This window comes from Pollicipes pollicipes, unplaced genomic scaffold, assembly GCF_011947565.3.
Source record: "Pollicipes pollicipes isolate AB1234 unplaced genomic scaffold, Ppol_2.1 Scaffold_6686;HRSCAF=7923_pilon_pilon_pilon, whole genome shotgun sequence".
Taxonomy (NCBI): Eukaryota; Metazoa; Arthropoda; class Thecostraca; order Pollicipedomorpha; family Pollicipedidae; genus Pollicipes; species Pollicipes pollicipes.
In genome coordinates, this window is record NW_023596921.1 from 32,103,611 (window position 1) to 32,130,780 (window position 27,170).

At 62.0% G+C, this 27,170-nt stretch overlaps 1 protein-coding gene across 1 annotated transcript in view; it reads left to right on the plus strand.

The window, feature by feature from the left end:
* Window positions 1-26,988, plus strand: part of Sbf (SET domain binding factor) — a gene marked incomplete at its 3' end in the record, with an annotated part of 38,092 nt that extends 11,104 nt beyond the window's left edge. Inside the window, 24 exon segments of the mRNA XM_037231765.1 lie at window positions 4,295-4,477; window positions 9,661-9,789; window positions 10,681-10,770; window positions 11,302-11,431; window positions 12,805-12,937; window positions 13,765-13,873; window positions 14,292-14,474; window positions 14,777-14,896; window positions 15,413-15,613; window positions 16,216-16,397; window positions 17,237-17,254; window positions 17,934-18,045; window positions 18,573-18,779; window positions 19,255-19,368; window positions 19,702-19,948; window positions 20,217-20,385; window positions 21,092-21,241; window positions 21,681-21,777; window positions 22,156-22,348; window positions 22,655-22,788; window positions 23,225-23,400; window positions 23,941-24,122; window positions 26,234-26,339; window positions 26,884-26,988. Of these exon segments, the coding sequence (XP_037087660.1) occupies window positions 4,295-4,477; window positions 9,661-9,789; window positions 10,681-10,770; window positions 11,302-11,431; window positions 12,805-12,937; window positions 13,765-13,873; window positions 14,292-14,474; window positions 14,777-14,896; window positions 15,413-15,613; window positions 16,216-16,397; window positions 17,237-17,254; window positions 17,934-18,045; window positions 18,573-18,779; window positions 19,255-19,368; window positions 19,702-19,948; window positions 20,217-20,385; window positions 21,092-21,241; window positions 21,681-21,777; window positions 22,156-22,348; window positions 22,655-22,788; window positions 23,225-23,400; window positions 23,941-24,122; window positions 26,234-26,339; window positions 26,884-26,988 (3,470 nt within the window).
* Window positions 26,989-27,170: the final 182 nt, after the last annotated feature.

Sequence of the window (27,170 nt, forward strand, 5' to 3'; positions counted from 1 at the left end):
GCCGGCGGTTGGATGCGTGGATGCCGCCACAGGTTTCTTGGCTTTGGGGAATAATGAACACGCTCCGCGGGTATTCAAAACGCTTAGATCGTCAAGTTGTGGACGGTGGGTTTCGCTGAATATGCCGTATGCTACAATTTAACACAGCCCTTCCTCCGCGCACTCTGCAGATTTCTAAAGTGCTTTCAAGCGTCTTCCGCTGGTCGTTTTTGTGATCGTGGATCTTCTGGTATTTGGGCCGCGTGTAGTGCGGCGGAACACATCCGCAGCTTGTCAGTCGTCGCTCGTCCGGTCGGCGAATGCGGAGAGCAGGGGCGTGCCATCGGGATCATCGAGTCGGAGAGCGCTCGCCTGCGGGTCGTGCTCGGCATTGTGTTGGCTTCCGGTCAGCTGCGGTCTCGGGCTGGCAAGAACCGGCGTTGCTTGGAAACAAAGTTGCGTGGCATCAGCTGCAAGGACTGATGCGCACGACTACGAAGCAATGCAGCCGCCTGTAAATGGTATTATCGCTGTTTCATTGACGGCTGGGGTAGTTACAACCTGATACAGTAGACGCAACAACAAGTAAGGTTTGACGAGATCACGGACAAGTCACCTTATACGGCAGGGTGTGTTCACAGATTGGAAAGCATGAGTGATGGCAACGATAAGATCAGCTACCAGCTAAGAATGCCAGTATTGATAGGCGTGCAATACACAACGCTCACTGATAGGGACATTAAGTGAGTGTGTGGATTCTGTTTGCATAGCACGAGTATTTCATTGGCACCAATTGTGTTGCACATGGCCGGTGTTTAATAAGTATGTGTCTCAAGCTTTCGCGAATATTTAACTTGTACCGCGTATTTCATGCTCAAAAACCGAATAATGGGCGTGGAGATAATCGTCTCGATTATGCGGTGATATGACACCCGCCAGGACTGTTTTGGTATATATATATATATATAATTATATATAGATATAGATATAGATATAGATATAGAGAGAGAGAGAGATATAATATATATATATATATATTATAATATATATAATATATATATATATAGATGACACTCGGATCATAGTTTATGTATGCTTATGAATGCACTTCAGGTGCGTCTTCCGACCTATTACCTATTCTTACCCATGGACTACTTTAGTCTGTGAAACTTTTGAAGTGTCAGACGCTTACATGGGCGGCTATCACTTCTTAGGGACGTGCTTTGTCTATATCCTGTACTCATTAAAAGGTTTCAAGGTTCGACGCTGGCCGATATTCTTAATCCCCCACAATGTGTCTGCCAATGCCTAAATGTAAAAGTCTGACAAACCACCGGTTTTGTCACAAAACTGCACTCATACCTGTACCGTCCGGTCCGGCCAGGCCGAGGACAAAGTTGCACGTGCCAGCCTTGTTTTTGACCATGGTCTCTGACCCTGGACCGTCTGGTGTTGGTGAGTCACCAGCGGGGCGTCGCTCGTGCGGGAGCTGGCCGTCTGGGTTGACAGGCCGAGTTGATTTCACTCGGCGCATGAATCACTGCATGGTGTTTTCCTGATGGCTTTGCACTGTTACGTGACAGTGATGGCACCGATTACGATATAAGGGCCAAACGTAATAGAATGATATACGTTTGGCATTTCAGACGGCTGAAACTACTTTCGGCCCCTCTGTGGTTCTGACCGGTTTTGTCCTGTTGCAACGGGCGACAACCGACAAGAACTTGAAAGCCACAATATTCCTCATTTGACAAATAATTTTCGCATCTTTCAGTTTGGGCTTCCTATCGCAGTTTTGGCGCATTTCAGATTTTGCTCCTGAAGTAGTCTCTAGCGTGCGTAGAAGTAGAAGGCTAGCGTGAAAAGTGTTGCAGAATATTGTGTGGTTCTTCTAAGTGTTGCACTCATGTGCATGTACGAACAGATCGGGCCTATTTTTCATTGTTTCCTCGACATGATGTTTCTTTATTTTGCTCAGATGCATTTGTGAGGGGGGGGGGGATTCAGATGAGAGCAATGGGTGAGGAGGGGAGCTCAAGTCTGCTCTGGGGAAGGGGCCTTAATTAGCATGGGGGGGGGGGGAGAGCAGCCCTCCAAAATATTTAAGTGACGTCCCCTGGTAGCAGGTCGTGGACCAACTGTGAAATGACTGACTCTTCACTTTTCAACAATTTTCGCACGTAGTTGATGTAACGGTGGTCAATCCCATGTGTCTTTTCAGTAGTAGTTGACATGGTCTCATGTCAGCTATTACTTGCATGGGGGCCATGTCAACATTGTAGTGCCCATCAACATGAAATTTGCATCACCATTGAGCTGCTACATCGGACACATTAGATTACTTTTTTACGTTTGCCATCCTTGGTTCTGCCAGTTTTCTGCCAGTGCTTGCCACCCGCTGTTTCTTCCAGCCGGTTTAAATCGATAAAATCGGGCTGGGAGAAACTGCTTCAGCCGCTTACTGCCAACACTGGACTCAACGCATACCACACATCAGACATGTTATAAACGATATGGCGGAGAACAATGCAGCATTACTTCTGAATTGGCCAAAGCTTTCTTCTGATGTCACCGCGAGTCATTCCACTTGTTTTGGTCATGAATTCGAATTTCTTGTGCTGACGTAGTGGGCCTTCTGTAGGCCAAAAAGTACTAGCCCAACGATGGACGATATAGCCAATGTTTGTGTTGCCATGCAAACATTGGTTATTGTGTCAAAACTTCGCTCATATTAGCGTGAGTTGTGGGTGATCCGTGATTGTGGGGAACAACTGACGGAATAGAAAAGGACACGTATATTGTGACAATAGAACCATTGTTTTTCTGACATCGTTCAACCAGTACCTCTTGGTATATTTGCTGGCAGTATGAGAGTTCCAACCTCATTGTGCCGAAAAACCAAGTGTTTAAGGCCTTTCTTGCTAATGTTGCTTGTTCTCGGACACTCAGGCTTGTTGAATCTTCCTTTCCAATACCAGGACGGAAGATTTGTGAACCTCCTGTTCGGATCCCCTTAAATATCGCAAGCGAAGAGCCGCTATGCCGATGGTGGGTGGCACGCCCGTGGCCCGTGGCAGTAACATTGTCCTGCTCCACGTAACCCGGGCCCAAATCTCACCATGGTCGACACTGCTCGGCCGGCCACCATACGTGAGCCGCTTCTCCGGCTGGGGCGTCGAAGGTCACCTCATGACGAGGCAGCTGCTAACGCGCCCGCCGCCGCTCGCGGGTGAGCCGTGACTGTGGGGAGCGAATGACCGAGATGGCCCGCCGCGGGGCTTGGGTACGCTGCGACTGCGAATCACTGGGATGCGGCTCTACCAAATGGGCGTGGCGTGCCAGTCGTATCTCACCACAGTGGCGTGGCCAGAATTTCGTCCAGGAGGGATCAAATCGAGCACAGGGAGCCCTTTGAGCCAAGGTGGCTCACTTTCTCGCTATAGGGGTCGTGTTTCTATTCGGGACATTTTTAGACCGGGGGGGGGGGGAGGGGGGCATTTGATGCCTTAAGCATCTGTTTTTATGCTTTAAATTCCTTCAAATGTCTTTAATTAAAAAAATATATATACAGAGTCTCTCGGCTCCAGGGGGCCCGTCACCGTCAGAAGCGCGAGGGGACATTGCCCCAAAAGCTCCTTGGCTACGCCACTGTCTTACCAGCGCCGTCGTCAAATGAAATAACCAGCGGTGTGTCGATATTTCAAGCGCGGGTTTATAGCTATTGCGAGCTCTGGTGGACAATGAGCGACCCATGATGAATCGCTTCAAAGTTTTAGAGTGCTGACATAAATGTCTGGCGAGGTGGCCTGGTCTTCCTCTTACAGTTCACGTCACGATTCAGCGTTAAACTCATCACGCGCCGTGCTTGCATGCACGGCGTCGTCGTGTGTTGTACGGGGCGGCGCGTTGCAGCGGCTCGCCTCGATGGTGTTTCGAGCTTCTGCGCATGCCTCCGGCCCAGGCCGATCAGAGAGACCCTGACCCAGGCTAACCAGAGGCTAAGATCTCACCAGCGGGCTTGTTCACTGTTCGGCGACAGCGACCTGAAGCGGTGTCCGGCTGGTTTGCATCTCATTGCTTCGCTTAATCCGCATCGTAGCGTCATTGCCTACTGAGTGTGAAGTATCGCATGGGAAGAACTGTGTACGTCTGTTATGTGTGCTTCGCCCGATTTGGTTGATGACTGAACCCTGTGGTGACCGGGTGCGTCTCGCGTGAGATGACAGCCCGCCGCGTGCTATGTGTGTATACCCCATCTGTGACCGGCCGGTGCCTCACACGGGTGACAGCCGGCGCGCCGCCGGCCTCGACCTGACCGCTCGCGCCGCGCGTGTGCCGGCAGTTCTGCCAGCCGCAGGGCTGGGCGCTTTCCACGGAGCGTCTGGAGCCGCGCTTCTTCGTCTCGGTGCTCACAGACGTGGACGCCAACCGGCACTACTGCGCCTGCCTCACCTTCAACGAGACCGTCACCATCCAGCCCAGCAAGCCGGTGGACGAGGTGCGTGGGCGGGACGTCACGCCGGCGGGATGACGCGGGGCGCGCGCCGCGGCCGTGCGTCACCGCAGCGCGGCGCCGCGCCCGGGCCACGTCTGTGTGTGTGAGGCGGCCGGGCGCCGTCTCCGTGGTGCGGCGGGGCGGGCCGGCGCGGAGGCTGCGCTTACTGCTGGCCTTCTGCTCCGGCCGAGGAGAACACTGCAGCCCGCGGAGAGTGGCCTCGTGATGGCGGGGGGGGGGGGGGGGGGGGGGGCGGCGCTAGACCGCCGCCGCCTTGCAGCGCACAATTGCCGAGGTCGGGAGGCTCGACTCGGGCCGTTCTCGTGGGGGCTCTCGGGGGAGCGAGCACGCGTGATCGACGCCCACGAGAGTGGGGTGGGGCGGGCGGTTGGGCGTGGGTGGTCCAGCCTCGGGCGTTCTGGGCCGGTGAGCAGGCTGCCCGGCCGGCGCCGCGTGGGCCGACCCGACCGCAGACGGGTGCGGCTCGCCCGAGCCGAGGAGGGCGCCGTGATGACGTGGGCCGCTGGCTGACGGCAAAGACCGTCAGTCGCCCGCTGGAGTCATCAGGCTCCCCCTCCCCTCCCCCTCCATCCTGCCACGTCCCCTCTGGATCGTCAGTCGGCGCGGATGACCTGCGGAAGCGGGGCGGACCACCGGGCACCGGAGCCTGTATTCTGTCTCGGGGCGTCTGGTGCCGTCTGGTGCCTGACGCACAGGGGCGCGCTCTGGTTATGGTGGAGGGCAGCGGTCGCCGGGGGCGCGGTTTTCCGAACTGTTGCGGTGCTGCGACGGCATTTGCCATGGACTCGGACTTTCTTCAACGCCTTTGGCCGAGCGCCAAATGCCTGCTGCACCCTGCTACGCCCCGATACTTTGCGAAGCAAACTCTGCTGCCGTGACGTGAACGTGTGCAATGGACGGTCACCATTCAGCAGTATTGGGCTCCATCACGGCAAGCATTTCTGGCAAATCACTCCCAGGCTGGGTACAATGATATCTGGAGCCAACTGTTGCCCGCTCGTTTTGCGTGGGACGGAACACTCTTGTTACGCTCAGCGGCTGCCCTTTCTGCGATAAACTGATCTGTTGGTTGAACCAGACGGACCGGTTTACAGTGAAAGTAACTATGTGATCAGTACATGGCGCCGGTGGTGATCGTAAGGGGGCTTTCGCTCACACAGTGCGGCTATTTAGCGCTGGTTAGACTTCTAGTCTACGGAGATCTGACGAGCCGCGTGCTCTTTTGCACTTAACAAGCAATCCCTCCCCATCCCTTGCTCCACATCGCGGTCTGCGGTCGTGTCATAGTCTTCCTCTGTTCTCGCCTTTCCACCCTTTGACTTCCTGCTAATTTTTTTTCGTTGTCATTCCCCTCTTACCGGTACCTCGACGACTATTTTTCGCGGTGGCGGGCACACAAACAGTTTGTTTTAAGACGATGCAGATACAGGAATGTGGGTATACCGATGCGTAAATACAAAACACCAGTACAGATCAACGCGTCACTGCATCCGAACAGGATCTCAACCAGCGTGCAGTCGTATCTCCTCTCGCCCGGCCCTGGCCGCGACCCGCCGCCTGAACCACGCGCCGGCGTGTGCGAACCCGGCCGGTCTCTCTCTGGCCCGGGTCAGGGGCGAGGCGCGGCGGCCGGGCGGCGGTCAGACGCGGCCGGCAGCGGGCCGGGCCGCCGCCGGCGCCCGCCTGACCGGTGCTGAAAAACGGACCGGCCCGACCCTGGCCGGGCGCCGGCCGCGCCGCCGCGCCGCCGCTCCGCGATGGCCCAGCTTCCTTCTGAACGACTCGCGCCCTGTCGTGTGAGCTGTTTACCGTCAGATGGGCGGGCCGCCGTCTCTCTTTCGAGTGAGCCACTGCACCGTCTCGCTTCGGAACGGGCTGCCGTCTGCCTTTTGATCAGTCTGCCATTCCCTTCCAAGCATGCAAAATGGCCTCGCTATTGAAGCGCCTTTAAACGCCAAACAACCAAGCAGCTGTATCGGAGCTCCAAGGTCTGCCCTCGGAGTCAGCCTCAGGTGGCCTCGCAGCCGCTGCATGGCTCGTCAGGGCGGCCGCGGCAGCGGGCTGGCTGCCGGCGTCCCCTGCCGTCCAGCTCCGCCGGCTGGCCCTGCCGCGCGGCGCCGGCGGGCGCTCGGCGGCCAGGCGTGGCGCTGGGAGCACCCGCTGCGGGCTTCCGGTCTCCCGCAGCCGCCCGACCCGCTGCACGGGCCGCGCCGTTGTTACACGCGCCCCCCGAGCACGTCGAGGGGCGCACGAGATTAATGGTGTGCGCACTCGCAAGGCGGCGCGGTGTTTTCAGCACTCGGCGAGAGGTAGCGCTCCGCGTGACGCTCGATGAAAGAGCCGCTCGTGGCCGCCGTGGGCTGGGGCGCACCGGCGCCGCGGCCGACTGACTGGACGAGCACGGGTGTGCCCATCGGCCGCCCTGGCGCTGGCGGGGCGCGAGCCGGGCGCAAGCCGTGTCGACGCTGACCGCCACTCCGGCTGGTCCAGGGCGGCGCGGATCCGCAGCGGATTTGTTGATTAAACTGAGGGCTACCAAATGCTGAAATGCACGCCATGCATTGGAATGTACGCCTCCCGGCGTCGTGTGTCCCGCCGTGGCGTGCCGTGCCAGCGGTCGGGGTTTGGCCGGCTCGGGCGGGCTGCAGGCACGGGGGCGCTTTCCTGTGATGTGGTAGCATCCCGTCCGTGTTGAGCCATTCCCCTCTGGGTCGCCGTCGAGCTGCCTGTGGAGATATCGCCGGACCGGACGAGTGTTTGGCGGCGCTGCGGCGGTATTTGTGCCGTACGGCCGACCGATCTGACGGCCAGATTGGGGGCCTCGCGTGCCAGCTGACTCCGCGTGTGGGGGTGGTCGGGGAGGAGGGGGGGGGGGGGGGGGGGGGGGGGGGGCGGCGGTGTCAGCCAGCCGACTTGCGCTCCCTTCCGTGTGAGTGTGGCGCGTGGTTTGCGGCCTGCACCTGTTGCTGAGGAGGTGGGCGGAACTTGATGCAGCAGGCGGCAGTCGATGGCAGTACTCCGGGTGGCTCCGGTGCAGCGCGGGGTCTGGGAACGGGGCCGCGCTAGAGGCGGCGGCTCACTACCTCAAGCTGTGCTGTCCCATCAGTTTTCGGGGCAAAAGCGGCCTGCACACTTCAAGGTGATGCCAATCTTCACAATCGGATCAAGATTATGTACTCCCGTGTGCGCACTTCCGGGCGCACACGGCGCCGCTGTATCGGGGAGCCCTCGTGTCCCGGCTGGTCAGCGATGATGGGCCGCACGTGGGTCTGCACCACAAGGGTCTGCGGCGCACGTGGCGAGCAGAGGCGAGCGGTGGCGCTCGCGGAGCGGGCTGCAGAGCGGACTGCCGGCGAGCGATGGCGCTCGCGGAGCGGGCTGCAGAGCGGGCTGCCGGCGAGCGGTGGCGCTCGCGGAGCGGGCTGCAGAGCGGCTGCCGGCGAGCGGTGTCGGCGCGGGACCACGCCGAGCTGCCGGACGGCGGCCGTCTCAGATCGGCGTCGCGTGGGCGTGAAAGGCTGTCGTGTCTTCCGGCTGTCGCCGCGCCGCTGTCGCCGGGCCGCCGGCGGGGACGTGCCGCCACGCTTCAGGGACGGTCGGGCGCTCGGGGAATCGGCGAGCTGGTGCGGGCATGCTGTCTGAAGACAGGGGCGCTGGCACCGCAGTGTCCGCCGTTCGGTCCGTGTTGTCCCGCCGCCGGCTGGGGAGGCGCTCAGGATCATACTTTTTCGCAGCGAGCTTTACTCGGATAGATGAGGTGACGACGGTGGCGACGGCCGACAGTGATGGGCTGGATGAGGGTCGTGTTGTCGGGAACGTGCCGTGGCTGATGGCCCCTCGTGGGGCCGAATGGGTCACGCCACTTCAGCCAATTTATGCCCGGCGGGGCAGGCACGCCTGTGCTTCTTCAAGTCGTGACGTTAAGCCCACCAGCTCACCGTGCGGACAATCGGTTAAAGCCTCGCCTGTCGCGAAGGTTGCCAGACGCGATGTGGTCCCCTTGTCGCTGCTCGGGTATACCAGTCGTGTCACTCAGCGCGGTTGTTCTATCGTTGCAGCAGGTATAGCGTCGGCATTTTGGTTTGCAATCGGCCGCTACGTGCTTCGAAAGCATCACTTGGCTGTGATTTTAATATGAATCGTCTAAATTGCACCAAGTTTTGGTTCATCGTACTTGGAAGCGCTACTTAGCTTTTATTTTTACGTTGGTTCCATTTGGGTTCTAGTTCAAGCCAGGTTTGGGTTCAAGGTCAGCAGATTAGCGCCCTGTGAGAGGGCGTTGGGAGGTGTATGCGCCGGTATAGAGTTTGCAGCTGGTGTCGCGCCATTTTTGGCGGCCGAATTGTACCGGGTTGTCGGGTGCAGACGGATGGCCGCGGCGCCAACGCCGGCCCTGCAGTGACGCCGAAGCGGCGGTGGGGCTGTCGTGCTGGGACCCAGCCCGTGCGGCCACTCCGACCGGCGACAGGTGTCCCGGGGCGCCGGCGGCCCCGGCCACGGGCTTGTCCGTCCGTGTCGGGCGACGCCGTCGCCGACCTGGGAGCTGTTCGGTGGCCTCACACTGCTGTTCCAGGTACAAATGGAATGTGAGGTGGTGTCGCCGGTGGGGTTTTGTATTTGTGTTGTGTCACGGACTGAGATGCTGCTGCCAAACTGCGGCAAGGTGCGTGCTCCGTGCGCCTGGTCTGTGCGCTTGCTCTGTCTCACCTAGCGCTGTGCGTTTGCTGTGTTCCCTCTGATGCTGTGCTGTGTCCCGCCCGACGCTGTGCTGTGTCCCACCCGACGTTGTGCTGTGCCCCATCGCACACGGTTCTGCGTCCCATCGCATGCGGTGCTGTGTCCCACCTGACGCTGTGCTGTATCCCATCGGACACAGTGCTGTGTCCCACCCGACGTTGTACTGTGTCCCATCGCACGAGGTGCTGTGTCCCACCTGACGCTGTGCTGTGTCCCATGTGACGCTGTGCTGTGTCCCACCTACGCTGTGCTGTGCCCCACCTGACGCTGTGCTGTGTCCCATGTGACGCTGTGCTGTGTCCCACCTACGCTGTGCTGTGCCCCACCTGACGCTGTGCTGTGTCCCATGTGACGCTGTGCTGTGTCCCACCTGACGCTGTGCTGTGCTGCGCTCCGTTTCGTGGTCTGACCCGATGCGATCGCCACAGGAGGAGGAGACGTTCAGCGGCGAGCGAAACGGCCTGCAGCGTCTGCCGACCATCACCCACCACAGCGTCATGTACGCACCCAAGGCGCTGGTGCTCGTCTCCCGGCTCGACTACTTCGTCACTTTCAGGGTGAGGACCCGAGGACTTCGTCACTTTCAGGAGTGCGCCGCGGCTGCCGCCCCGCTGTGGCCGCCGCTCCAGGATCGGGCGGTCCGCGAGCGACACGGAGCGAGCAGACGGCTGGTTGCCAGCGGCGCCGAACGCCAGCGCGCTGGGACAAACTGTCGACTGACTGACTGACGGCTCGGACGCGCTGCCGGCGGCCCTGGCGCGGCGGCGGCGGCAGCGGCGGCGGCGGCGCGCCCAGATGAGCTGCGGCCGGCGCCGGCCGCCCGTCGCCGCTGACCCTGCTGACCCTGGCCGCTGCGATGTGAGCTGACTGACCGGCGCGGCGCCCAGCGGCGCCGCTGCAGCCCCGGCGCTGGCCGCTTGCTAGCAGCCGGAACGGACGGACTCACGCGGCTGCGGCGTCAGGCCGGACGCCGGTCCAGCGCTGCGGGCCGTCCCAACGCTCTATCTACGCCGCGGCGCCATGAGCGGACAGTGGGACACGATGATGGCCAGTGCGCGGAAGGTGGCGGGTGTAGGATAACTATGAATAGACTTCCGTTAAGCTCAGCACGAGGAAAGCTAGGACGTCCGGGACGCAGCCACTTCTTGCAATGCGGCGCCGGTGGGTAGCGTAAATGGCTGTGAGTGTGGAGAGTGGCATGCGACCATATTGCCGTGTAGCATATGTCCGAGTCCAACTGAGGTATCACCATCTGTATCCCCATCGCACGTGATTTGGTGTTTCGACGAAGCGACGGCTCGGCCATTATTGCTTGCTCATACGCTGTTTCTACGCTGTGTGACTTCCTGGGGGCATTTTCCCGCGCTACGTGTGGCATGAAGCCTTGGCGTCTCGTGTCAGACCGGTCGTGTGCCAGTTCGCGCTAACCGCCAGCCGATCCGTCGCAGAACTGCCTGGGCATCCTGTACGCCGTGTACACGGACAACCTCGGCGTGGACCTGGAGGCGCTGGTCGGCAACATCCTGGGCTGTGTGCAGGTCAGGCGGCCCGCCGGGCGGCGCGGCGCGGCACGGCACGTGCACGCTCCGGGGCGGGACCCTGCCGGGCGCGTGTGCTGCGGCTCGCCGTCGCTCGAAGCCTGTGGTGGTTGTGGCGCGGGCGTCGGTTTGATGCGTTCTGCAGTGCTGGATTGCTTTTGTCGTTGGTTGAGATATATGAACACGGACGTGTCGGGAGTGTTTGCAATGTTTGCAATGTGTTCACTACTGACTAGCGCCACCTTATCTGTCATGGTTTGAAGTAATCGATGGAGTGCTGGTATGTGTAGATTTCCACTCCTCGAGGGTTCTAATGCCTCCAGTTATCGCGAGAGATTCGACTATTGTGACTGTTCAGGGAGCAGGATACCTCGCCACCTTCCCGCCACATGCCAGTCAGCCTACCACCCATAACTAGCCCGACGCCCGGCGCGTCTCCGGCCGTTTTGTTGTATCTCGGCGTCGCCCGGCTGCGGCGCTGGCGCTCCCCGGCGCGGCGGCGGCTGACGGCGTGCCGGCGCGTTTGCCCAGGTGCCGCCTCCGGGCGGGCCCCAGGTGCGGTTCAGCATCGGCGCCGGAGACCGGCAGGCGCTGCAGCCGCCGCTCTCGCCGACCATCCCCACGACAGGCACGGCCGTGGCGCAGCTGTTCGGCCAGCTCGGTGAGCGCGGCGCAGGCGGCGGCGGCCGCCGGCGTGCGGGTGGCCGGCGACGCGCTCTGTCGCGTGGACGGCGGTCAGGGGCCGCCCACGGCCGACTTCCGTGACCGGGGGTGGCGTCGAGCCGTCCGAGGTGGACGCTTCCGGCGATGTGTGGCGTGTGGGCGGCCTCGGGTCCGTGTCTGCCTGAAGCGGCGGCGGATGTGCCACATGCGGGCTGGAATATCCCGGCTTAGGCAACGACAATCAATGGAAGGAGATGCTCTCGTGGCCATCTGGTCACGCCGATTGTTGCCAACCGGCTGTGCCACACATCGGTGACGCGTCTGGCACGTGTGCGCGTGGCACGCGTCATCAGCCACATGTCCCGAGGCGATAACGTGGCCTATCGTCAGTTTTCGCACCCTATTTTAATGAGCTATTCATATCTCATTGTGCAGGCTATGGGACATACGGTATTACCATTTCGAGCAAAGCAGCACCGAAGTCGTTGCGTCACTTCAGTGTCGCATGGACTGTAGGCGGAGAGTGCCTAGATACATTACCATCTGATCCTATCTGCACATGAGCGAGGCCACTCGGATATAAATTACCCTTCCGGAAGAGATTATGGGATGGACTTTAAACGATGTTTCTGCTCGTCAATCCTGCTCGGCAAGGCTTTGAACTGTGTTTGTTTCTGATATATCAGCATACGTTAATGGCTCGCCAAGGACAGGAGCTGGGTGGGACCTTGCGGTGCACGCCGCTGTACCGGCCGACGGTGGGCACGCGGGCGGGGCTGCTGCTGGTCTACCTGTTTACTCCAATGGGTGGATGTAGAGGTTTTAGATTGAAGTTTGCGCCATGTTGTGTAACATTGTAAAGGTGAAGAGCATACAGCTGACGGGCTTTTATTGTAGGTCATTTTACGATCGTCAAGCTTGTAAAGTGGGCAGTAAAAATGCTGATAGTGGGAGCTCTTCCCCCTTTTCTCTGTGCAAATCCTGCGTCATCACCTGCCTTGTACAATGGTTTTGCTGCAGACGGCCACTGGCAGACTGCACCTGTTATCAGGACCCCGACGATACTCTGACAATGATGGATGCGTGCCTGTTCGACCAGCCCGCGCAAACTAGAATGCGACTGACTGACTGTTTCTTTGCCGGCATCCTCAGCCGCGAGGCTCGGCAAAGATTCGCGATAACCAAAGATAGAATGCAGGTCACGTCGTGACGTGTCACAGCTGGTACCACATATCCGCCCTGGTGGATGTTCCCTGATCTCCGAATGATGCCGTCCGGCGGTCGCTGCGCGTGCCATGTGCACCATGGCGAGCGCGCCGGGCACCGACGCGTGCGAAGCGGCCGGTCTTCACGTGTGGCCGCCGCCGACAGGTATCAAGAACGTGATGACGCTGTTCTGCGCGGCTATGACAGAGCACAAGATCCTGATGCACTCGTGCTCGTACTCGCGGCTGACGGAGGCCTTCCACGCGCTCACCTCTCTCATGTACCCCTTCAAGTACAGGTACGCTCACCTCTCTCATGTACCCCTTCAAATGCGGGTACGTTCACCTCTCTTATGTGCCCTTTTATGTACAGGTACGCGCACCTCTCTGATGTACCCCTCCAGGTACCGGTATGCTCACTTGTGTCATGTGCCCCTTCAAGTACAGGTACGCTCACCTCCTCAAGTACGGGTACGCGCGCACGCGCCGGACGCCATGACGCGCCGTGCGCTGCTGGCCTTGGCGGCCGCCTGGACTGGTGGGCGGGGTTCCCCCAGAGGCAAGGGGACAGGGGACGGCGGGCCAGGGTGGGTTTTGCGTGGTCGAGGCGGGGTGGTGCACTGTGGTGCTCACGTCGGAAATGCCGCCCAGATGCTTGGCGTTTCAGTCAGTTGAGAAAAGTGCGGTGTTTAATGTGGTCAGCTAGTTTGCTCGGGGCTGCCATTCCGGTGTCACCGGGCGAGCGGTCCGACGCGACGCCTGGTAGAGATTTTGCAACGCTGGCTGCATTGGTGGTTAGTGGTTACCGATAATGCAGTTGAGGTACCGTTTCGCGTGAACTGAACCAGTTATACTGATTTTGCGCTCCGCACCTCGGCGTTGTCACGGCCACAGGTCGCGTGGCACTGGATGCTCGCAGCGCGCCAAGCGTGCGTAACTGGCCCCCTGATGGATGATGCTATTCCGCGACGTGCCTCACTCAGCCCCGGGGCCTCGTGGTGTGCGCCCCTCACGTGTGTCACGGCCGCGCCACCTCGGGTCACGGGTGCTCAGTCCTCCAGCCCGTCCAACGCACGCGCCCGGGCCGTGGCCGCCGCCGCCTGACGCGCGCGACGCCGTCCCCCAGCTACGTGTACATCCCGGTGCTGCCGACCCTGCTGCTGGAGGTGGCCAACACGCCCACGCCGTTCATGATGGGCGCGCACTCGTCGGCGCTGCGTAACCTGCCCGACCTGGTGAGGCTGTCGGCGCGGCGGCCAGCCGGCGCTGGACGGCAGGCCCCGGCTTCACTGGCGTCGCAGACCGCGCCATGTGCAGGCGCCGGGCGGGGCTTCCCCCGGCGCCGTGGTCGTGGCTGTTTTGTCTGCCTGCTGATGTTAGCTGTTATAGACATGATGGCGACGTATGTCTTGTCACCAGCGGCGGGCAGGCGTACGCGTGAAGCTGTACACAGCACATGGAGAAGTTGCCGTTTCGGTGCCGACTGCCGCTGGCGGCCGCACGCGGCCCGTCAGATACCGGCTGTCCCGTTTCTAGCCGCGAGCGTGACAAGACATGCGCGTGTTCTTTCCGCGGCAGCCAGTCGGACCTTAGCCGTGCGGCACGACTCGGCTGCCGGGGCGGCTGACCGCCGCCGCGCCCTGTGCCCGGCAGATGGACGTGATCGTGGCCGACCTGGACGGCGGCAGCGTGAGCGTGCCGGAGTCGTGCGTGATCCCGCAGCTCGCCGAGCCCGTGCGCTCTGTGGCGCTGCACAGCCTGTCGCAGGTGCTGCACCCGGACTTGCACCGCTCCGACCACGCCTTCCCCTCGCCGGTGCGGCCCTCGCCCCCGCTGGTACGTGTGCCGACCCCCCCGCGGAGGCTGTGGCCGGGCAGGTGGCGCAGGCCGACGGCCGCTGGACCCGACCCGTCTGCTTTGGAACCGTACACAGTAGCTGTTGCGAAATCGGTTCCGGGGATGTCGCACTGGGGGCGGGCGTGTTGCAGCAACGACGGAAATGGGTCGTGCATGTGTGTCATGGGTGGTGTGCTGTCACAGTGCACATACTTTATGACGGATGCTGTTGCAGTTCCCGCTATCGCACCGCTCTCGTGCTGCGGAAGCGTGTCTGGTAAGCGAAGCGCTGTCACCGCCAGATCCTGGACAAGGAGATCCGGGCCGTGTTCCTGCGCCTATTCGCCCAGCTGCTGCAGGGCTACCGCAACTGTCTGACCCTCATCCGCATACACCCGTCGCCGGTCATCACCTTCCACAAGGTAAACAGCAGACGTGGAGACGCCTGGCGGCGAACAAGGCGCCCGCTGTCTGGCTGCCGCTCGGGTCCCGGCGCCTGCTCGAGAGAGTGTCGCATTCGTACTTGTATTGCCCGCTTGTGGTTTAAAGCGCCCGCTCCGGATTATAGCGAACTCATTGGCGAGGGTGGCGCTCCAGCTGTGGAGGTGTACATAACAGCCAGGCGCCTGGTAAGCCGTCAGCTGCAGGCGGCGCGTCCCTCCCCAGGCTCAGCGTCCCGCCCGCGCTGTGCGGTCCGGTCGCGTCACGCTGGTGCCGGTCTCGGCTGTACCGCAGCTGCCGCTGACGTACCGGGGCGGCGGTGCCTCCGCCACCTGTCAGGAGACCGTCCTCCGAGGCTGTGACGTCACCGGCACCCCGCCCCGCTTCGGTCCGTGTCCGGCGCGTGCTCAGCCATGCAGGCGTCGCTCGTGCGCCGCGTCGCGTCTGTCTTGTGCGCCGCGCCTGTCTCGTCTGACGCCTGCGCCGCCGGTCGGCAGGCGTCTTTCCTGGGCCAGCGGTCCCTGGTCGACTGCGCGTTCACCGCCCGCCTGCTTGACTGCATGTTCTTCACGGCGTTCATCACGGAGCGCGGCCCGCCGTGGCGACCGTGTGACATCTTCGACGAGGTGTACTGTGGCATCGCCGACCAGGTCCGCCAGGAGGCCGGCGACCGCTCGCTCACCGTCGCCCACCTGCAGGTACGCGGCCGCGCCCGCCCCCGGACGGCCGGTCAGGCCGTGAACAGTGGCGGGCGATCCCGCTGGGGGCTCTTGACTGGAGGCCTGGGACGTGATGTCAGAGGCGCGTCGGGTGCGCTTGGTTTGTTTGGTTATTTACTCTGATTGTTTTGTTAGGGGACGGCGTTTGGTTGAAGGCCTGGGCTGTAACGGCGTGAGCGTTAGCAGTGTTGGATCAGCTGCCCAGCATGAGGTTAGACCTACGCCTGTTTTCTTAGCATTGCTGCCGGTGGTGACTCATGTGTCGTCCACCGCGTGTCTGTCGGCGCCGCGTACATACACCGTTGTAATCACCAACAGTGCGGTCGTGAGGCCGTCCACGTGAGGGACCGGAGAGCTGAAGTCTAGCTGGGGGCGCTCCCCGACCGCCAAGCCGGGCCTGGGAGCCGCCACCAGCACTGTCGCCGAGTTCTCTGACGATGACCACGACACACTCCCGCCGCGTCACAGCACGTGACGTGGACGGACGTCCTTGGGTCGGACGGATCTCCTCTTCACGCAGCACCCGCGGTGGAGGGGGCATGACACGTGACCGGCTGACCGTCGACCGCTCGGCTCTCCAGGAGCTGGCGCAGCATCTCTACAACAACGAGAGCCCCAGCCAGCAGCCGTACGTGGAGAAGATCCCGCGCCCCACCGAGGGCTCGTTCCGGCGCATCCACCAGCCGGTGTTCCCCACCCTGCAGCCGGATGTCGTGCACCGCGTCATCGAAGAGGGCAGGAGCAAGACCAACCTCAAGCAGAGGTGAGCGCGGCGCGACGCGCACCGCCTGGCAGGTTCCAGGCTGGTTCCCGCAGACTAAGTATGGCCTTTTGGCGAATAGGTGCTGGATATGAGTAGGCGTCGTTGCGTGGAAACGGACTGCAAAAATATCTCGAGATCTGGTGTCACTCTGTGTCAGCAAATGCGCACGACGAAACAGATAGCCACCGGCTCGGCGGACCAAATAAAGCCGTCGCAGCAATTACCAGTCACGCCTAGCAAAGCCCGTCAGGCGTCGGTGCGGAGCCCCCCCCCCCCCCCCCACAGTCGGGACCCACTCCGGAGGTCGGCCCGGATGGAAATCTTCCGGTGGTCTCTAGCGTGCGGGAGGCGCCCGGGCCGACGCTGGGCTGGCGGCGCGTTCCACAGCTGGGTCTGGTGCTGGACCGGTCTGTTCTCAGGGGGCCTGGTGCCGGGCGGGCCTGTTCTCAGCGGGTCTGGCGCCGGGTGGGTCTGTTCTCAGAGGACCTGGTGTCGAGGGCGTCTGGTCTCTGTGCTCAGAGCGCCCGGCACTGCTGCGTGGCCGCGTTTTGTGTGCGCATTATTTTCGTGTGGTGCCTAACGCCGTTTGATATTGTTTACCCGTTCCTGTGCTTTTAATCACTTGCCTTCGCCAGTTGGCCTGCTGGGCCATGTTTTCCGAGCCATTTCATGCCCATCCGTGCGCAGCCGTCGCGTCGGGCTGATTTGTTTAGCGAGCGTTTGTTAGCAGCCCTTACCACGCCTGGCTGTGAAGAATATTTTTTTGCGCTATCGCGCCGTCGTGCCGTCCAGTGCCAAACCACGCCTTTGCAAGTTCTCACTCCTGTTTCGTTCCCCAGTGTCCTGACTAGCGAGGGGTAAGCCCTTGCCTGGCTTTCTGGTTTGTGACTCGGGTTGGTGGTCTCTGTATGCGTGCCGTCTCAACGCCGCTTCGACTGGGCGCTTTGTCTCGCTGTGGCTGCCAACAGCGACTCGGGCTCACTGCCTTGTCGGTGTGACACTAATCTGCAGCTGCGGCAGAAGCGGCGCCCGCCGGGTTGTGTGATGTATGGAGACTACCCTGGCTGAAAGACCGCTTTTGCTTGGGGTGGTTGGGTGCCTGAAACTGGTTTCATTTGCTTCTTGTTGATCCGTCAAAAGCTTTTTGCTCTAAACGCGCACGTTTTCGTGTTGCTGGTGGTTGTGGTGGAAGCTATGCTACTCATGCGCTCCATAACTTACTCGTGCGCAGACAAGTTACGTCAACGGCGTGTGAGACATGTGTGTGCTGTACACGCTTGTAAACAAGATGCGCGTTGTAGGTTCTGCGTGCCACAACCGGCTTCAGACCCCGGAGAAGGTGCGGTCGCAGATTACAAGGCTATCTATCTCGCCGGCACTTTTGGCAGTGCTCTTGTGGACGCTTCGCACCGCGGATTCGTTTGCGGCGCTGTGCGCCTGCGCGCCGCGTGCTGCGCTATGTCAGTGCGGCGTGCGGACGGCGGCAGCGCGCGCCGGGCGCGGGTCCGCTCCAGTCTGACGGCTCCGTCGCTGCAGGCTGGCCGCCATCAAGCCGCAGCCGAACCGGATCGTGCCGATGGGGCCGCACATCTCGAGCCTGCAGCCGGACGGCCGCCAGATTGTCAACAACTCTGCCCGCCGGCTAGAGGTGAGGCAGCGACATGGAGCAGAGCGACACGGAGCAGGGCGCCGGCCTCTGACCGTCCCACCCCGGCCACCCCACTCCTCTGGCGGGACCCCGAGTGCCGGCCTCTCCGCCGCTTCTTTCCCTCCGACCCACCTCCGTGTGAGTGAACTTCAACACGGGTGGAGCGGTGTCACCGCTGCAGCCCCGGAGGCATTGCCGGTCCGGCCGGTGGAACATCCCACCTCTTAACTCCGTAGTAGTTCCGTGATGCCTCCGCAGCCCCACTGTGCCGGGCCTTCTCATCACGTTATGCCACGACTTGCTTCTAGGCTGGTGCATGGCATACGTCAGTCCCCGTTTGTATGCGACGGGCAGGCGATGCGATGTGTTCAGGAGCGTCGTGTGGGGTCTAGGTCAGTTACCGAGCTTTAAGGATGCGTCAACTGCATTGCGATCTGCGTGTGTGAGTGTTTGGGGGAGCACCCCACCGGCACCCGGCCCGTCAGGTGCCTCGGGGTCACGTTCGTCTGCCCTACCGCCCCGTGCAGGTGCTGCGCAACTGCGTCAGCTGCATCTTCGAGTCCAAGATCTCGGACGCGCGCAAGTCTTTCCCGGCGGTGCTGCGCGCGCTGAAGAACAAGTTCGCCCGGCTGGTGCTCTGTCACGAGCTGTCCCAGCACGTGATCGGCAACAAGGCCATCCTGGACAACGAGCAGTTCGAGCTGGTGGTGCGCCTAATGAACTGCGCTCTGCAGGTGAGGCCGCGGACACCGGCTCGGTGGCAGACCTGCTACCGAGAGGAGAGGACCGCTTGAGAATGTGCCCGGTACGTCTCTGCACATGTACTTACTCAGCTCCTTGGTGTGACCTCGCTGTCCTGTCCTGAATTCAACGAGCGGTACGCAGCCCAAAGGAAGCGGCGGGCGACTTCCCATCGACGCTCGGTTCGAAAACAACAGGAAACGGCGGGGATTTTTCTGATCCGGTATGGTATGTGCTTGTCAAAAGATACCCAAGCAAAGGGAGATGCCATTGAACAACGCCTCTTCGTCCCGTTTTGTCCCCAGCCTTCAGTGCTCCATCTTGTGCCCTGCAGACCCCTGTCTGCCTGCCCCTCGTCCCTCCCCCAGCGCCGTCCTTTGTGACAGCGGCGCAGTTCCCCGGGGCCCCTCTGAGCGGTCTGTACACGGCCGTGGGTCATGGCGAACGCTGACCGCCGTGTCTGGACAGGACGACTCGACCATGGACGAGCACGGCGTGGCGGCCGCCATCCTGCCGCTGGCCACCGCCTTCTGCCGCAAGCTCTGCACCGGCGTCATACAGTTCGCCTACACCTGCATCCAGGTGGGACGGGAGGCTCGTCTGGCCAGTGCCGAACCGCGGGCGACTTGTGTGGTGACGCAGGGCGCCGGTGGTGCGCCGTCTAGGTGTTGTCGCCGGGGGCTGGGTCGAGTCAGGTGTTCCGTTTCTGTTTTTGCGCGCTTGGCATACATTTGGATGAGATTGGTGATGAATGGATCCAGGTTAGAGAAAGCTCCTATTTGTTGGCCGAATCGCCTCGTCCGCCCCGGCTTTTCGTTTCGATCACGCCGCGTGCGGTGGCGCTGCTGGCTGTGAGACGGCCGTCCGTGGCGCCGCGCCTCACCGTCCGGTCCGGCGCCGCCCTCCTCGCCGCAGGAGCACACCGTGTGGCAGAACCTGCAGTTCTGGGAGTCGGCCTTCTACCAGGACGTGCAGCGCGACGTGCAGCGGCTGTACGCGCCGCGGCATGAGTCGCGCTACGGCGTGATCGACGCGACGGGCGCCCAATTCGGCGTGCTCGACGAGCGCGACAGCGGCGGCTGGCGCTCGGAGCGGCGCGCCGAGCCGTCGGCGCTCGAGCTCGCCGCCGACCAGCTGCGCATGCGCGCGCAGATCGAGGACGGTACGTGGCCGCGCCGCGCCACAGCGTGAGCTGGGTCAGGCCGGATGTGCATGTTGTGGGCGCGTTTTGAGGATGTGGTCAGCTTGGCGTAGGAGTTACCGCACAAATGTGTCGCGCAGGCAGTTGGTTTGGTTGATGCATGTTTTGTTCACACATGCGTAAGTTGTCACCACAGTGCATGCAGTATCGCTCAGGAGCGCTGTGCGTTGGGAGCGGGGCGAGTGCTAGTGGCGCGGCGTGTGATCATGCCGTCTGCCCGCGTCCACAGCCAAGCTGCAGGAGCTGATCAAGACGGAGGAGTCGACCGTGTTCAGCCAGGCCATCCACTATGCCAACCGCATCGTCTACCTGCGTGTGCCCCTGGACGTGGTGTCGCGCCGACAGCGTGTTCACAACTACAACGAGCGCGAGAGCAACAGCAACAGCGTCACCAACAGGTGGGGAGCGGCCCGGTAGCAGCCGTGCGCCCGGATAACTCGGGTAACAGGATGACTCGCATGCCGCAAGGCAACCGACGCCTGCTCCTATGCCACCCACCGAAATCGATACAGAAAAGTATCGATCCATGCTGAGGTTGATTGTTCAGGTGAAAACCGACGCATATGACGGTTACATGCCTGTTGTGTGTTTCTCCCTTGTGCCATTTTTTGGGCCATCCCTAACGGAATTCTTTGCTCGATGCTCGTTGCCTGCCGCCTGCCACGTGCTGGTTTGCCGTCGGCCAGCCTCACATAGGCCGCGGAGCGCCCCGGCCCCTGCCATATGCGTCAGCGGGCCAGCCCGATGTGGCGCGTGTCTACTGTAGTCTGACGTCAGTGCCGCTGTTTGGTGGCGCAATCTGACGGGCCGGCAAGCCTCCCGGCGCTCCAGCGCATGTCGCCGGCGCAATGCTTGCATGGTGCGACGTAATGCCCGTGGTGTTTGTGTGGTTTGTGCGGTGGCCGTGCATGTCCGCTGCGGCGGTACCTGCTGACCCCGCGCCACGTTTGTGGGTTTGTGTGGTGGCCGTGCGTGTCCGCTGCGACGGTATCTGCTGACGCCGCGCCACGTTTGTAGTGTTTGTGCGGTTTGCGTCGTTTGTGTAGTGGCCGGGCGTGTCCGCTGCGGCGGTATCTGCTGACGCCGCGCCATGTTCGTCGGCAGCGTGGCGGACGCCGAGACGGACAGCATGACGGCCGAGTCGGGCTTCGAGGAGCCGGAGACGCCGTCGGCCGGCCTCGAGGTGACCCGCTTCGTGTCGCGTTTCGTCGACAAGGTCTGCACGGAGGGCCACGTCACGCCCGAGCATGTCAGGTAAGCGGCGCCGGCCGGCGGCCTGCTCCGGAGACCGTGGATGGGTGCAGGTCCGTGCCGGGCCGGGCGGGTCGGGTCAGGCTCGATCTGCCGGAGCTCGCGTCAGCAAGAGCTGGCTGCTGGAGGTCAGGTGGCCGCCTGGCGGGTCACTCTCATGGCGTGGTCGTGTCGGCGAGCCGGTTTTTGAGAGTCGCGCTCATGGTGCGCTGTGGTGGCCGATATGACGGACCATGCGGAGAGCCTCGGTCTGCCGCCGGTGGTGGCAGCGGCGACAGTGTTCTTGCACCGGGGCTGGCCAGCTCGACGTCGACGTGGCGCCTCCTCAGGCTGCGGGGCCGTTCGCCGGACCACCCCGCGGCGTCCCGTGACGGGCTGTCGGTGCGCGGCGGGTCCGGGCCCGTCCGACCCGCCCGGTGACTGCCCTGCTCGCCGCCCGCAGGCAGCTGCATCAGATGGTGTCGGGCGTGGTGGCCATGCACATTGAGACGCTGGAGGCCGTCAGCAAGGAGTCCAAGCGGCTGCCGTCCACCAAGAAGGTGCGTCCAAATCCTCCCTCGTCTGCACCAGACGAAGGGCTAGGCGTGGCGTGGCATGGCGCCTCCTGTTGCCACCGAACAAGGACTTGCTGACGTCGGCCTTTCGCCAACCCGGTCTGGGGTGGCCCAATTGGGGTTGTGCGTTGCATATTGCATTGGATTTACCTAGAGCGCTGAGGTATCTGCCATATTGAGTGTCCGGTGCCTCCTTTGAAGTGACGGCTGGCCAGTTGTCTGTTACCGCGCTCGAACCGGAGAAGCCAGCCTCCTGCCACGTCCTTGGACTGATCACCCCTCAGCCGCAGACTCCGGTGTCTTCGCCCCTGTATGGGGGGAAGCTGGCGGCGCAGGCGTTGACAGCTCTCTGCCCGCGCGCAGCCGAAGATCCTGATGCCGTCGCTGCTGCCGGGCGAGGAGCTGCTGACGGAGGCGGTGCGGGTGTACCTGCTGCCCGACGGTCGCGAGGAGATGACGGCGCAGCTGGGCGGACCCGCCCTGCTGCCGGCCGAGGGCGCCTTCTTCATCACCAACTACCGGCTTATCTTCAAGGGCGCGCCGTGCGATGCTTTCGGTGAGACGTTTGCGCGCGCCCGCCCGGCAGTACCGCCACGAACGCCAGTACTTCACGTGCCCGAGCCAGATAACAGCGTCCACGCTGTGCTTGCTCGATCCAACTACCGTATCGCTGTTAACCTTTGATGAGTCTCTATGTCAGATGCATATCATGGAGTTAGGGCACACGCAGGGAGCGCAGGCGGCGTTGACTGGGTGGCCGGGAGACGCCGATGGATGGTCTCCGGAGCGCGGGGTGGCTGTGTCCGCCGCGGGGTCGTCCCGTGCTGTACTGTGACGCTGGCGGCGGCCAGTGTCTCCGCAGCCAGCGAGCTCACCATCGTACGCTCGTTCGCCGTCTCGTCGCTGACCAAGGAGAAGCGGATCAGCGTGCAGTACCTGCCGCACCTGGACCAGTGGCTGCAGGAGGGACTCCAGCTGCGCTCCAACACGTTCCAGGTCTGCGGCGGCGGTCACAGACCCTGCGTTTTGGCCGGCCTGGGCCGGGCTGGGGCAGCCCCTGCGGTGGCCGTGTTGGTATAGCTCTCGGAGCCTGTTGGGGCTGTTCTGCGCCACGCTGAGCCGTCTCAGCACCCGGGCGCTCAAGGTTACAAGGGCCGTCTGTGTCCGTCACGTCAATGTTGACAAGGTCGCGCCGCGACGTTGGACTCTCGGACACCTGGTGCAAACCGGGGCCGTTAGCAGCTCGCTGGGCGTCGGTGCGCGGCCGGGCTCCCCGCCGACAGCCGTGCGTCAGACACGCGACCACCACTGACGCCGCGTCCCGCATCCGTGCCCGCATCGCCGGCCGCGTCGCCGCCCGCGGTCGCCCGCGGTCGCCCGCGGTCGCCCGCGGTGTCCGTGCCCGGTCGTCTCACTGGCCGCCGCCCCGCAGCTGATCAAGCTGGCGTTCGACGAGGAGGTGACGGCCGAGAGCATCGAGCGGCTCAAGAAGCTGATCCAGCGGCTGCGGGCGCCGCCCACCATCGCCGATCTGTTCGCCTTCCGCGGCCAGCACTTCGTCACGGCCGCCACCAGCGCCAAGGACAAGCAGAAGAACGCGACGCTGCGGTACGGACGCCGACCCACGGCACGCTGCCGTGATGTCCAGCGGGTGGGGGTGGAACTTGTGGGCCTGGTGAGGTCACTGTGGGGGATGCCTGCGGGTCACCCTGGGCAGGACAGGTGTTGAACGGCTGTAGTGGGGTGACTTGGATAATTCCTTGATGGGCGATTTATCTTTCCAGTTTATTTGAGCCCGAAGTGGCAGGCGTCCTTATTCTGTAGCGTGCGAGGCCATGGGGTCTGCGCCGTCGTGACCCCGTGACCGTGATGGCGGGCTGGGCCCCAGCGACGGCGCACCGGCTCCCACGCCGGGTCCTGTCCGTCTGGCCGCCGTCTGTGTGGGTGTGTGGGCCTCGCGTGACCGTCCAGCCCTGCCAGCCGGATCAGCAAGCTGCGCAGCCGGAGCCTGGCGCGCGGCTCTTCCCTGCTGCGGCTGACGCTCCGTCGCGGCTCCACCCTGCACAGCCGCCTCTCAGGTCAGTGCCGGTCAGGTCAGCCGAGGTCAGCTCAGCTCAGGTCAGCACCGTCGCTGTCCCGCTTCCGCAGAGGCTTTGCCAAGAAGACGCTGCTGCGCACGGCGCGCAAGGCGGGCCTCAAGACGAAGGCCTCCAAGCGGCAGAAGTACGTGCTGTCGGTGGACGGCCGGGCCATGACGTCGCCGGGCAGGATGAGCCTGGCGCCCGCCGACAGTTTGGAGTGTCTGCCTGGCCATGAGGACGAGCTGTCAGGTGAGGCCGCCTGCCGATGCTCTGCAGCCGCCCGCGCGGGAGGGGACCAGCCCACCGACCCGACCCGCTGACCGGACCCCTGACCTGACTCCCAGAACCGGTCCCTGACCTGACCCCTGACCTGACCCTTGACCTGACTCCCAGAACAGATCCCTGGCCTGACCCCTGGCCTGACCCCCAGAACCGATCCCTGACCTGACCCCTGGCTTGACCCCCAGAACCGATCCTTGACCTGACTCCTGACCTAGCCCCCAGAACCGATCCCTGACCTGACCCCTGACGTGACCCTTGACCTGAGCCCCAGAACAGATCCCTGACCTGACCCCTGACCTAGCCCCCAGAACCGATCTCTGACCTGACCCGCTGACCTGACCCCCAGAACCGATCCCTGACCTGACCCCTGGCCTGACCCCCAGAATTGATCCCTGACCCAATCTCTGACCTGACCCCTGACCTGGCCCCTGACCTGTCCCTTGACCTGACCCCCAGAACCGATCCCTGACCTGACCCCTGGCCTGACCCCCAGAATCGATCCCTGACCCAACCCCTGACCTGACCCCTGACCTGGCCCCTGACCTGGCCCTTGACCTGACCCCTAACCCTCGACCTGACGCCCTGACGTGACCCCCTGATCTGACCCCCTGACCCAAATTTTTGACTTGATCCCTGGCCCGACCCCTGACCCGACCTCGTGATCTGACCTTCTGAACCAACTCCCGGGACACCGGAGTCCGGTCTCCGTGGCCAGGTTACGGGTGAGTGGTGGGTTACCGGAGGGTGGAGAGGCCCTGTACAACGAGTTAGCAGACGTAAAGCTACCGTTCGTGTTGTGCGTGTTTGATCACTGCATCTGGTGTCGTGCGATTTTCCCTTCTAAAAGAGCTGGTTGTGTGACGTCTCATCTGTGGTTTGCTAGTTTCCGAGTCGCGTCGCACTTCCCAGTGCAGTGGTGGGGAGAACTTGATCCATTCTTCCGCCTCGATCAGGCAGCCATGTTAACATGCACATTCGGATTCGCTTCATCATCTCCCTTTTTCTTGAATGAGCCTGGTGACTGGCCTGAATGCTATGCTTGTTCGAGCTTCCTACCCGCTCCGTCAGCTTTGCTGCTGCTTTCGAAGCGCTGTGCATCTTCGTGCATTGTGTAATGGGATCTTGTGACCGCATGCTGTCCCTAGCCGCCGCGGAGGCGGAGGAGACTGAAGGTACGTGTAGATAGTGGCCTTTTTGCGAGTAGTAGGATGGTAGCCGGCATTACATCGCGCTCGATTGCTTTCTTTACTTGGTATGTGTCAGTCATGTGATGTTATTTTGTGTGCATCTTCGCCGAAGGTTTGCATTGGCCTAAAACGCTGACCGAATGAAACCAGTCTTTTGTTTTACATCAGCGAGTTTAGGTATTACGTTACATGTAGCAGGGATAGGGTTGAACACATGACGCTTTGTTCCATTATGCTGTTGTCGACAGTATCCGTGGTAAAAACGTAGTTTTTTACTTGGCTAAATGCTGTTGATGTCATTGTCCTTTCTCATATCCGCCGCAGCCTTGCAATCAGGAGTGACCCTTTCTGAACAAACTGTGCATAGATTATCAATGATAATTGTACGACGCCTTTAAAACTAAGTAAACACTACTTACGAGCAGCTTTAGTGATGTAGTTCTTCCCCGGGTCTTGCATCTCACACATCCTTTTAAAGGACGATGTTTGACGAGGGCAGCAAACACTACTTACGAGCAGCTGTAGTGATGTACTTCTTCCCTGGGTCTTGCATCTCACACATCCTTTTAAAGGACGATGTTGCAGCCAGACCGCACGTGTCTGCAGTGTAGGCTCGGCGTCACACCGTCATACCCAACAACGTTGAAGCGCGCGATATGTTTCGACTTGATGGCCTGCGCTGTATACCGCTTTTGTTTTGCGCTAAGATCGATGCCCTAACAGCCACCATCGATGTCGCGGATCGTCGGCACCGCTTGTACTGACCGCGTATTGCCAGCGGCTGCCATTGTTATCCGGTCTGCGCCTGGTGACCGCGGTGTGGCTGGAGGCGCCGCCGGTGTCCGGAGCTGGGGTGTGTGCATGACACGCGGCGCCGCCTCTGTCGGCCAGTGGTGGACGAGGCGGAGGTGGCCAGCCAGGGCAGCTCCTCCCACCTGCAGACCACGCCCGTCGAGTCCGTCTCCATGGAGCGGCTGACTGAACGCAGCTACTACCGGTCAGTGAGCGCGGGACGGCAACGCGGGCGGCCAACTACGTGGCGACCGTGTGATGTGGCTGCACTGGTGTTAGTAGCGCCTGGTTTCAGTTGTCCATGAGTGGGGAGTTCGTGATTCCTTTCGACAGCGCCAATGCTGGATCTGGCAGCTCATCAGGTGGACTCGAGTCGGCTGCCTGCTGCCTTTGACTGTGGCGTGCTGTGTCTGTCCCGTACCTGTCCCTTGTCAGTACCGTGCTTATCCCATCCCGTCCCGTCCCGTGCCCGTGCCCGTGCCCGTGCCCGTGCCCGTGCCCGTGCCCGTGCCGTTCCGTTCCCGTCCCCCCGTCCCGTTCCGTTCCGTCCCCCCGTCCCGTTCCGTTCCCGTCCCGTTCCGTTCCGTTCCGTTCCGTCCCGTCCCGTCCCGTCCCGTCCCGTCCCGTCCCGTCCCGTCCCGTCCCGTCCCGTCCCGTCCCGTCCCGTCCCGTCCTGTGCGGTGGTGTGACATCCATTCTCCGGGCCCGGCCGCTGGTCTGTGACGGCGTGTCGTCGGCGCCGTCGGCAGGGACTGGCAGCGCCTGGGGCTGGGTCAGCTGACCAACGCCACCCTCAAGAGGATGGAGCCGTTCCGCGTCACGGCTGTCAACAGCTCCTACACCGTCTGTCGCAGGTACGTCGCCAGCCCACCTGGACCGTGTGCTGCAGAGGGGCCAGTGGGTGCTCCGAATGGGTGGAGAGATGTGCCGGTACAAATCTGTCGACGTTATGTTGAGCAGCATTGGCCGCCGTACCAACTCATCCTGTTGGTTGCGGTGTCGGCATGGCCGCCTGCGCTGCCGCCTCACCCGCCCG